This window comes from Myotis brandtii, unplaced genomic scaffold, assembly GCF_000412655.1.
Source record: "Myotis brandtii unplaced genomic scaffold, ASM41265v1 scaffold105, whole genome shotgun sequence".
NCBI classification, from domain to species: Eukaryota; Metazoa; Chordata; class Mammalia; order Chiroptera; family Vespertilionidae; genus Myotis; species Myotis brandtii.
Genome location: NW_005353538.1, coordinates 9,037,506 through 9,050,079, shown reverse-complemented (window position 1 = coordinate 9,050,079; position 12,574 = coordinate 9,037,506). Strand labels below are relative to the sequence as shown.

The following is a 12,574-nucleotide window of genomic DNA, read 5'->3' as shown; positions in this document are numbered from 1 at the left end:
CCTCACTCCTCAATCCTTCAACACTCCCTGTCCTCATCTCACTCAAAGCTGGTGTTTTTGCATCTTATTTCACTGTGAAAACAGAAGATGGAAAAAAACTAACTCACCTTCCCACCAGCAGCTATGCCAGCCTGCCTGTGTTTACACCCATATGCTCTGCCTACCTTCCTGCTGCCAATGAACTCCTCCTCCTGCTCCTAAGGCTCCTTCCTCCCTCATCTGCAAATCTGTGCTACTTCAGTTCTCTCTGTTCTCTCTTGTTCTCCCCCTGGTTCATTCTCATCTGCCTTCAGAGTAAAAGAAATGCTCTCATGGCCCCTTCCTTCATCTACTATGGTGTTTTTCCACTTTCCTGAAAGCATTATTTCCTGAGAGAGCTGTTAGTACCTGCTTTCTCCACCTCTTTCACTCTAATCAACTCCTCAACCTCCTCAGACAAAGCTCGTATTCCCCACCCCACCCACAAGGTCACTCTTGTTAATGTTACCAACAACCTCCACCTTGCAAATCCAGCCCTGACATCTCAGCATCCTTCCTAGCCCTCCCAGTAGTATTGGACACAGTGACCACACTGTTCTCCAGGAAACATTTTTTCATTTGGCTTCTTGGACATGTTTTTGTTTTTCTTTCTATTTTCATTCTCTCTCTCTCTCTCTCTCTCTCTCTCTTTCTCTTCTCTTCTCTTCTCTTCTCTTCTCTTCTCTTCTCTTCTCTTCTCTTCTCTTCTCTTCTCTTCTCTTCTCTTCTCTTCTCTTCTCTTCTCTTCTCTTCTCTTCTCTTCTCTTCTCTTCTCTTCTCTTCTCTTCTCTTCTCTTCTCTTCTCTTCTCTTCTCTTCTCTTCTCTTCTCTTCTCTTCTCTTCTCTTCTCTTCTCTTCTCTTCTCTTCTCTTTCTAGGGCTCCTTTGCTGTCTCTCTCTCTCTCCTCTGTTCAACCTGTAGATACTACACCTCTTAAGTCCCCAGCCCTCAGCTCTTCTATTTTTAACAAAGCAACCAGAGAAAACTTTAAAAAATAAATATAACATCTCTACCTTCGTTACAACCCTTTAAATGATTTCTCATAACTCTTAGAATAAAATATAAACCCTCTCTTTAGAACTACAAGGCCTTGCATAATCTAACCCCTTCTATATTACTCCTTCTTTCCACCCTAACCACTGATCTTCTTCCTGTTCCTCAACACTTTTAGTTTGTTTCTCCTCAGGGTTTGTATAGACTGTTCCTTTTGAAATGCTCTCTTCCCACATCTTCTCAAGGGATCCTCTCACTCACCATCCAGGTTTCTCCTCAAATATCACCTCCTCTGAGAGACCTTCCCTGATTATTTAAAGTAGTACCCTCTCTTCCTCCATCATTTTCTATTCCCTTATAGTGCTTCACTCTTATTCATAGATGTATCGCTATTTGATATTATATGGGTATTCATTTGCTGTTATTGAGAGGTATTGTGGTAAAATGATTAAACACATAAAGTCTGGATCCCAAATTGCTGGATGCAACCACTTACTAGCTCAGATTTACCACCTTGAACTATTCACTTAATCTCTCTGTTCCTGTGTCCTAACCTTTAAAATGGGGGAATTTTTTAATCCTGATGGATTGTTACAGAGATAAAATGAGTTAAAATGTATAATAGGCTTAGAATAAATGACTCTCTTAGTAAGTGCTATGTAAGTGATTAGATAGTATCGTTATTGTGTTTTACCAGTGTTTGAAACTTCCACTCTAAAATATACTTCAAGAGGACAACTGCCTAGATGTTATTGTGTACCACTATTTTTCTAACTACTAAAGCCGTAACAGTGCCTGGTGCATCCCTGGCTCTCAATATGTAGTTACTGAATGAATAATTTGCTACTAATTGGACTGATGTCTCAGCAGACTCTCAAATTATTTATTTGTGGCTTGAAAACATTAGCTTTGAAAATGACCTTTATCAGTATAAAAGTTTGACCTAGAATACCTGTAAAATAAGACACTTACATCTGCCTACCCATCAATAGGATTTTGCTAAGACACTTCCACTTATGGGATCCATGAAGAGCACAAAAAGGTATAAATATTTGGGGTGAACTAGGAGACAGCGGCAGTAAGTTAAAGATATGCCTTTGTTCATTCAATGAAAAAATATAGCATAAAAATGAAAGAATGACAATTAGAACTGAGGTTCTAATGTTTAGCTTTACCCCTAAAATTTTGTAATGTTTCTGAGAAATGTGTCCCTTAACATTTTTCATTTAGAGTTATATATTTATTTCTCCTCAATTGGCCAGGTTCCTCTGGGTCAGTATGTTACCCTCAAGCTGAAGACACTTCCCCTTAGAAATAGAGCTTGTGAATGCCTGTATTTTTTTTAGAGTATCAAGTTATTAAAATATAGCCAAATATGATACAGAAAATGTTCCTATGAAAGAAATATAGACTTTTATTAATGAGATATTACATATGGTATCCAGAAATCTCTAGGTTTGTTTTTGGTTTTTTGTTAATTTTTAGTATTTATTTGTATCTGGGTAGACTGAGATAAGTCAGCTTCTTAGTATAAAATGTATGGCAGATTTACCTTAGCAATGTGCTAGAACATTTTGGGCAACTATAAATGAACATAATTCATTTAATCTGATCAATCAGCTTCACCATTCTTTATAGCATCTCAAGTGAAAAATCCTGAATAGCTAACCCATTCTCTGAACTTTCTGTAGGACACAAACTCACCCATTTAGTTGGCTGCCAAGTTTTTAGTCCTTCACAAAAGTATAGAACGTTACAGTGCAAATGCAAATTTGCAACTTCCACATGTGCCCCTATAACTCTTAGCTACAACCTGAAATATGTTTGGAATGTTTTTTTCTTAATTCTTTATTGTTTAAAGTATTGCATAAGTCTCCTTTTTCCCCCACTGACCTCTCCCCGGTGGCTCCCACCCCCCAGCATATGCCCTCATTTAAAAGTATATTCGCATTTTTCTTTGAATTTTTGCTAACTTACTTGAAGTAGAAGGCAGTTTAACCTGAATCACTGAGAACAGTTGGATAGCATGGAAAGGTTTTTGCATTTTTCATAAAACTTGCACCAATTCCTTAATTATTGAACACTTAATTAGAGCAAGCACACTTTCCATTTCTCGTATTAATGAAGACACTTTCAGACCAGACTTAAGAGTCATTATATAATGAAGCTCTAGCAGGGAAACCTTGCCATATGGGACATGAACTCCTATTCCTTACAGCATATCAATGAGATTGTTTTCTGTCAATTCCTGTTTTGGAGACCAAGTGATGACAGTTGGAAGTGTTTGAACAGAGAATATCTTTGTTTCTGTTTTACTCTAACTGCCCATCTGTTGCTTTAACTTTATGCAATTATTTCTGATAGAATGAAACTTATACCATTGGCTCCAGTATATTTATGTAGAAGTTTTATTAATATCATTTAATTATAAATTCTTAATGAGATAGGCTACAAGTGAAGTTCTTAAACAGTGAATTGACAAACTGGCTTAACTGGTAACCAAAGTTGCCTTGCATATGTTTCTGATATTCCACTGATTTCACAAACTTCTCTGTCCTACCCTTCCTCAAGTCTATGAACGTTAACCCCTTGTCCCAGGTTTTACTGTCCTTCTAGTGGCAAAGGCAAAGGTCTCACTTTGCCATTTTGTTTTCCATAAAAATATTTGGCACACTGGACATCAGTGACTGACCCACTTTTCCATAGAACCTTCTCGGGCCTCTGCTTCCATCATAGTCTGGCTATAGACCCCTCTTTTATCTCCCAGCCCCCTGAGGCTGTAAGGCTTTCTACCAGATTCCTGGGCTCTCCATGTTTCCTTCCCCCCTCAACCATCTCCCCATCAGAGCTGCTTCTTCAGGGCATCATTTGCAGCCCATCACCACAACTCTCCCAAACCGCTCCCCTGGCTTGGTCCTGCCTCACATTCATTTCATTGCGTCTTGACCTTCTGACAGCTCCAAGGCAACGTGAAATAAATATGAAGGTAGCATCATTATTTACATGTGTTTCTGAAATTTCTGCTTTGTTTTGTTCCAGTATTCTCTTAAAAACTCAAAACCTGACATTCACTTGGAGCTGTAAATTCAGTCTATTACTAAAAGTGTAAAAAAAAATGGTATAACTTTGTTTTATTCGTGCTTTTTCAGAACTTCCAAGGAGCCTTGAAAATTAAAGTTTAATCAAATTCAGTTATCCTGAAATTATAGTTTTCTTTCATTAAATTATTTTAGCATCTCTTTTATGTGGGTACTCACGGCATATCTGTGCGCTTTAAATTAAAAATCCACTTCGAACATTTGTGGCGTGGCTTTCTTATAATTTTTTAAATGATTAACTTTCCAGCCCAGAAACATTTGATGAATGAGTTTAAATGAGGCTTTTTCTCCTACACAAAACAGATTAGGACATTCTACCTTTAACATTGGACATATACTGATAACATGGATCATTGATCATGTAGGCCTAGTTACAGCTTCCTTGGAGGTGCCCACAGCACACCCAGGGGCCTTAAATTAAAAACCGACTTCTAACCTTTCAGGGCGGCCAGATGTTCTGCTTTGCCTGGAACTGATGGAGAAGCTGCCAGGACACTAGGACATCAGTTTTGAAGCCAGGACAGTCCCAGACAAACTGGGATAGTTCGGCCACTGCCAGTACCATTTAAACGGCCCTAACAGTGGGCGAGTGGACAACTTAAAAGTACATGAAGAGTTTATTTCTTGGATCACTTACATTTAAATCTGTACATGTAAATATCAGTCATGTTATTAACCCAAAACATATTTATCCTAATTACACAAAGGTAATCTTACCTCACATATTTTACATAAAAATAAGTTAAGTAAAAAGTCCCACTTTCATTGTATCAACTTGTTAATGTGGAACTTTGTCCATTATTCAATTCACATAATCTTATTTATTAAACAGGTTCTGTTGGCCTCCAATAAAATAGTAAGAAAGAAAGATATTATGAACAAGATTATGATCTCTCCAGAAAAATCTCATCACTTATTATATTTTTGTTAGTAATTTGGGGCCCCATTCTAGGTTTTCCAGATGCCCAAACATTTTCATAATTGCTATCTGGTTGGTATTTCATTGTTCAAGAGAACCCCTGTTCTTTTATTTCCTGCAGTTCAAGTATATGACAAAGGTCCCATCAAATTGATTCATCACCTGCAGTTAATTCATTCTGCCTGTCTTTCTGGTTGTTTAATCCATAGTGCAGGCCTCAAATCCTTTCCATTAACTTTGTGGGGGAAGTATTTTTCTACAACTGCTGAGTCATGCTCCAAGGTTAAGCCCATAATAGAAACAATGTGAGCACAGTGCCACTGTGGGTCAAGGCAGAAACAGACCACAGACTTTACCCTGAAGTTTAGCTTGAGAATATACCATAGGCTAATTCTTATTTGGTTAGCTGAGTCATCTCAAAGTGACTCATCTTTGAGAAGGTGACAGAGTCTCCTGTATGTTTGGCTGCAGCTCAAAGTGCCAGTTGAGCACCACAAAAATGTTGCTGCATTGAGGAAATTCAGCACCTGGAACAGTGCCTGACATACTGTAGGTGCTCAATGAAATTTTGTCCATAGATCCTGCATAGCTAGCATCTCAAATGGGAAGCAGTTCATTCAAACCCTGAACTCATATTCTGTAGTATTTCATGAAGTAAATATTATTTCTGAATTATTTATTTTTTTTCTAACTTGACTTTTACATTTTTTAAAGGCAAAGACTATAACTTATATTCCCTTATCTCTCTGGATGGCATAGTGCAATTACAAGGCTCTGGGAAAAATATATTGAATTTTATTGAGATGGATGAATGCAAAACACAGGTTTAGGTTGGTTTGTTTGTTTTTAACAGATAGAGGAATTGAATCCCTAGATACTACATGAATTTGAAAGGGAGCATATATTAATTAATATAATTTTAAATTAATTTTTCTTTTCATCTCAAGGGGTCCTTTTAGTAAAGTGCTGGTAGGGTAAGATTTGTAGAATGGTGATTGATGCTGTAGGGTAAAAATTTGGTAGAGGTGATGGTATCTTCTTACGATGTTAATCATCTATTTTATTTTCAACAACATCAATATTTAAATTATCAGAAGGAAAATATACACTTCATCATCCCCTGGAACAGGCCCATGTTGCCTCCTCTGAACTTTACCATAGGAGAAAATTATCTTGTTATCCTTCAAATGATTTTCTTAAAATAAGCTTTACTGTTTAGAAATATAGAAATCCTGTCTTTTACATTTCTCAAAGAGAGAGAGAGAGACATAATCATCAGAACATATATAGTGTAGTAATAGGACACAAAGCTGCCCCAAGGTGTGCCCATCTCCACACAGAATTCATAGCAGGACTGCAAACCTCAAATTTCTAATAAGTGACTCTTAGAAATTCTGAGATTCTAGCAGGTGAACCCAGAAAAACAAAGGTTCAAAAGCAAGTTTGACTCAGGCTCTACTGTGAAAATATTTTTGTTTTTCTATAACTTGCCGTGATGAATAAAGTATTGTGGAATGGTAGTTAATCCTTAATCTCAGCCCAGTCCCCACCCACTTTATAAAACAGCACCTAAACCAAGAGATGATTAGTTGAAAACAACCCAGATTTCTGGGCTTCTTTCTCCCCCACCCTCCTTCCTCCTCTATATCTCTTTACCATTGTTCCTCTTCTTTGGTTTTCCTCAAAGAATGTTAGCATCGATTAATGTCCTCACCAGTGGTTTCTTGGTGTGAATCCCAGAGTACTCCCTAGCTATTCATTCAGGTATTCTCTGTGGAATGTTGGCTGTCAGTGAATGGCCCTCTGAGGTAGTGCAGTGTTCTCTTTCAGAGGCAACATGATATGCCTGCAGTGAAGATGACTTCTTGCAGACATTCGTTTGTCTTTTTCTTTTGGGGAACGTAGAAACAAGATAAACTGTATGACCCGATCCGGCCTGTGGGCCGTAGTTTGCCCACGGCTGCCTAGCTATTCACTCAGGTATTCTCTGTGGAATGTTGGCTGTCAGTGAATGGCCCTCTGAGGGAAGTGCAGTGTTCTCTTTCAGAGGCAACATGATGTGCCTGCAGTGAAGAGTTCTTGCAGACATTTGTTTGTCTTTTTCTTTTGAGGAACATGGATTTATCTCGTAGACACAAGATAAACTGTATGACCGAGATTTTAAGAAAGATGTTCAGATCAGATGCTCTACTAATCAAACATTATCAGTCTCATTTAACTGTAGAAGAAGGCATTACTGTAGTTTTGAAATTCTTAAGAAAGATGTTCAGATCAGATGCTCTACTAATCAAATGATAACAGTCTCTAACTGTAGAAGAAGGCATTACTGTAGTTTCGAAATCCATGCTATCAACAATAGTGACTTTGAGGTAAGGTGGGCACTAGGTGAAATCAAGTGTTTAATGGATCTTAAAATGGCTAATGATTTTAAACAGGTTAGGCCTATTTCACCATGTGGTTTGCTTTATCATGATCTCTAATGGGAAGAAAGGAGATGGAGACTTGTTCATCATTTTCCAAGTAGTTAATTTCCAAAAGTGGATACCTAGAGATTGTATTTCAACGACCTGAAATGTAAGAGGAGAGTATGTTTCTTCATTTTTCCCAGCATCAATAATGGACATTTTAGGCATATTGAAAGTGCATTTCACTGGCTCATTTGTTATTTAAAAAATAACCTCCAAATTAAAAGTTATACCTTCATCTGCACATATTACTAATTTCATGTTCACTCTTTTTGTTCATAATTGATTATAAATTTTCTCCTACTCCTACCAGGTTGTAATCACCTTGAGGTGTAGAATTGGAAGTTACTCATTTCTATGTTTATAAAAACCTGGTGAGCCAGGTTTATGAGTGTTCAATAAGTAATTGTTGAGTGTATTCTGATTACTGCTATTCATTGTCACTTTTACTGGTAGTGTCTTGGTAGTTTCCATAAAATAAAATTTTGTAACAATTTTGCACCAATCTCTGGGATTAAAATGTGTCTGCTAAAGAAGGTTACAAAGTGAAAAGAACTTGGCATTTGAAATCAGAAAGACTTCAATTGAGCAACCTGGTAGGTGAGTTGGTTTTTTTCATTGTGAGTCAGGATACCTTGGTGAGATACAAGTGGGACATGTCTAACATATTTAAGACAGGTAGTAAAGTATAATAAATTATCCACAGAAATATACCAGGGGAGGATAAAAAATTACATATTATTTCATTTTATTTTTGTTTCAGAAATAGACTGATGTGTGTGTGCATTTGTATGTATGTGTATGTATGTGTCTTTGTGATGTGGAACTGGGTCACAATCTAAAATGTGGATTGTTGTTGGAAAAAGTAAAAAAAATAAAAACACTATGCTAGTGGATATTTCAATATTTTGCAATAATTCTGAGCCTTGAATTTCCTCTGTAAAATGAGGCTAATAATAACTATTTTGAACATATATTCTGAGGATTAATAAGTACTAACATATGTGAAGTACATTACAGCATGCTGAGTCCAGTAGGATATGAAAAGGAGTTTGCATATTTGTATTTGTAAAGGAATCCATACATTTATCAAATCAGTTCCAGTTATATTTCACAAGCATTTAATTGTTTATTCCTGACCTCACTCTGAATTTCTTTCTTCATTTTAATTATACTTGTCCTGAGTACTTAATTAGAAACAAAAGTAGAAAAAAGTCTCTCTTGGTCATTTTCAGTAGTTCTTTCAGGTGTGAGCCTTGATGCAAATGTAGGCAGGGTTGGGGATATAAGCATAGGAAAAGCTATAAGGAAGAAGAAACCTGGGAGATGAACTGACAATGGCCCCATGGGAAAAGGTGACTCTTCCAGAAGAAAGTGATTAATCTCACCAAGAAGCAGATCAAGAAAGGGATATGAAGGAATATGAGGATTATAGGGAAGTTGTTTTGTTTTGTTTTCTGTAGCCTTTGAGAATATTTTGAGTGGCTGTTGATCTTTTTGAGAAAATGGAAAATTTAAAAGGTACTGTGGTTCATAATATAACTAGAGGCCCAGTGCACAAAATTCGTGCACTCGGGGACGGGGGTGGGGTCTCTCAGCCCGACCTGCACCCTCTCACAGCCCGGGAGCCCTCAGGGGATGTCTGACTGCCTTGGAGGTGGGAGAGGCTCCTGCTACCACCACTGTGTTCGCCAGTCATGAGGCCGGCTCAGGGTTTTCTGGCTGAGCAGTGCTCCTCCTCTGGGAACACACTGACCACCAGGGGGCAGCTCCTGCATTGAGCATCTGCCCCCTAGTGGTCAGTATGCATCATAGCAATTGGTCATTCTGCCATAAGGGTCGATTTGCATATTAGCCTTTTATTATATAGGATCTTTGTGCTTGAAAATGGCTCTCCCCTCTGAAACAGTTTATAGATGAGAAATCTGAGTTATGTAACATGTGATCTGATTTGCCTAAATAATAGCTGAAATCATATCTTTCTTGACTTTGAATCCGCTACTCTTTGTAATACCAGTCTTGATGGAGTCTTGTCCTGAAACATTGTCTCCGAGTCTGTTGGCCTCAGGCAGCTGAGCTGTTTCTCTCACATGTTTTAGCCACAGGTTGTAATTAAATCTCAGATCTTCCCTTTCCCACTATCGTTGGACAGTAGCTTTGTCAGATGGGTCATAGACCTGAATGAAGCCTTAGAGACCTTCTCATTGAGAACTTTTCAAATGTTATTTTAACAGAAAAAAAGATTTTTGCAGACAAGACTTAACGTGGCAGCTTAATATATAAAGCAGATTTTTAAAACGTTCTAGTCAAAATTAGTTTTAAGGTATCTGGAGCACTGCCTGCCCCTGCCTCTCACCCAACCACAAGGAAACCACTAGCCTCTAAGAAGCGCCACAATTTTTTTTAAAAATCTCCTTGATTGCCTTTGTTTTATAACCAGGTTTTCTTTGAATTCAGGGGAAAGAGAAAAGTATTTTAGGCTATTCTAGGAGAAAAATCTACTCTCTCAAATATGGCAGAAATAGCTTTGAGGGGTGGATTGCAGGGAGCATGACTCCAGAGGAAGCCAGGGGAAGATGCAATATGTGAGGAAATGGGTCCGTGTGCTGTTCAGAGCAGGCATTTGTAAGTATTAATCAACTGGAGTAGAGCTGACCCACTTTTCTAAGAACTTCCCCAAAGAAAACAGAATCTGTGAAAACAGACATTTTTCTCTGACTATAAATAATGTTAGTGCTGCTTTGAACTACTTTTGTGCAGATGCCTTGTTGGGGGGTCTGCAGCGATGGTTTTTTTCAGCGGATTCTGCAAAATAGCAACTGGTTTGGACAAGCTGCCCTTATCCTGATAGGACAGTGTCTCTTAAAGAAGGGGCTGCTTTCCCTTTATCGATTATTTGAAAACCAGCTAGAGCCCCCAGGACCTCACCAGGATGAGGTTCAGTGAACTGTGATAAGGGAAGTGCAAGCGGGGCCAAAACCAGGCCATCCCACTTCATATGTCTAAGAACTTGACCCCAAGGCCAGGGTTAGCCGTTTCTGATGTTTTTAATGATCACATTGCCGAGGAGCCCATGTCTCATAATTCCCTGGAACCTGAGATTCCCTCCGTTGCTGGCTGATTTCTGAACTGTGTCAATGCTTTTTTCGTCCGGGTCCCTTGACCGAATGTTTAATCGCATTCGCTACTTCCTTGTCTGTAGACTCGTCTTGCCCATGACCACTCACCAGCTTGGCACACGGGGGTAACTCCCCCTCAGGGAGAAAGGGGGTCTGGGTGCCCGTGGTGCCGATCACCAGCACGTTTCTCTTCAGGTCGATGGAACACTGATGTCTCCTGAGCATATCCAGGCCCAGGAGCATGTCCATGGGCTGCTCCTCGAGGATAGAGAACGAGCATTGCAAGAAGTCCCCCTCGATTTGGATCTGGGCGAGGTGGACGCGGCCGATGATCCTCTGCGTGCCCACCCCCTTGGCGATGCCCGCCCACCGCCGGTCCACCAGCCGGATGATGTTGCACCGCTCGGCGCAGGCTTGGCTCATGATGGTCATCTGCGCGCCTGAGTCCACGAACGCCTTCATGGGGTGGCCGTTCACCCTGCAGTTGATGTAGAGCATGGCCACCTGCCCGAAGCTCTCGGGCGCCTCTTCCATGGCGATGTTCATGTTCTCCTCGATGTTCCGCTGCCGGATTTCTTCTTCGATTCGGGCCTGAGCTTCCAGATCAAACGGGTCAGCGGAGTAGAGGCGAAGCTTCTCCTGCTCCCGCCGGGCCCTCTCCTGGCGCTGCTCGGTCAGGACCTGAGCAAACGTCTCCAGGTTTCCGCTGAGCAGGGCCTCCGCCAGCGGGGGGTTGCGTTCCTTCAGCAGCGACAGGTCGTGGGGGTTGGAGAGCAGCAGGCTGCGGATCAGGGCGGGGCTCTCCACGCCGTGGGCCGATGCCATCTCTCCGGAGTCGAAGCCTCGGAGATGCTGGGCCGATTGTGTCCGCGGCTGCTGCTGCTGCTGCCGGGCGCTGGATGTCCCGGGCGTGGCTGTCCCAGCGAAATCCACCCCAGGCCGGCTTGATGGCCGTCTCCCAGTCCGGGGCCCCACGCTGTCCTTCTGGAGTAAAACCACCATGTCGCCGTCTCGGAGGCCGTAGGAGCCCAGGGAGCAGTGGTCGTCGGCGAGGAGCCGCTCCATGTAGATGATCTGCGTCTCCTCGGCGGGGATGCCGGACTCCAGCGCGCAGAGGGCACGGAAATTGTGGAGCTCCAAGTCAGAGCTGACCTGCAGGGAGAAGGTCACCTCGGAGAGGTCCCTGCGCACACAGTACACGGTGACCAGCATGGCATGCGCCCAGGAGGGCCATGTGGGCAGAGGGCATCGGTTCACTGGCGGGCTGGCGGCAGCTGGTCTCCTGGGACCGGGTGCCTTTGTGTAGGGCCAGTCACCTGTCTGAGAGGCCCAGCCACTCGCCAGCCGGGGGGCTGCCTGCCAGCCTCAGTGCCGGCTGCCTGGCCCCGTGGAACCCGGAGGTAGCGCGCTGTGTTCCAACGTTCATTTGAACCTGTGCTGTTTGGAACTAAGAACGTCTGTTCACATGGAAACAAAGTGACTCAGGTCAACCAGGTTCCAGGCTCGCCCTTCAAAGCCTGTTTAACCCCAGGCATTTCAACTTTGCCTGAACAACATTACTAATAATCACTGTGTTCATCTGAGAATTGTATTCTTCATACTTTTATGTAACCCCCGAACAGTGAGTCCTGGTTTCCTAATAGCAAGACTCATGCTGTCATGCTGTGTGCTTGGTAGAAGAGCTGGGTCAGGCTCCGCGTCTGCCCTGGAGAGTCTCACATTCTAGGTAGGGATTGACGGTAAACGGAGAACCATAATGGGGGAAGTACATTTACAAAGACACATGCAGCTTACTAATGAGCAGAACAGAGATGTGTCTCCAAAGAGGAGATAGATGTTCAAGGCCATTGAAGGATGAACATTTGCCATGTGAAAAATGGTGAGAGTCGCTCCAGACAAAAAGAATTGCATGAACAAAAGTAAAAATTCATGACAAGGTCTATTCCTGTGAAGTAGAATATT

At 41.3% G+C, this 12,574-nt stretch overlaps 2 protein-coding genes across 3 annotated transcripts in view; one reads left to right on the top strand and one right to left on the bottom strand.

Annotated features, from left to right (window-relative positions):
- PDGFD (platelet derived growth factor D) overlaps positions 1-12,574 on the top strand; it is a 246,891-nt gene that overhangs the window by 100,903 nt on the left and 133,414 nt on the right. The gene's annotated exons all lie outside the window — the stretch shown is intronic.
- DDI1 (DNA-damage inducible 1 homolog 1) lies at positions 10,628-11,824 on the bottom strand. The gene has a single exon (XM_005856872.1). It carries the CDS (start codon positions 11,822-11,824, stop codon positions 10,628-10,630), a length of 1,197 nt encoding a protein of 398 aa, XP_005856934.1.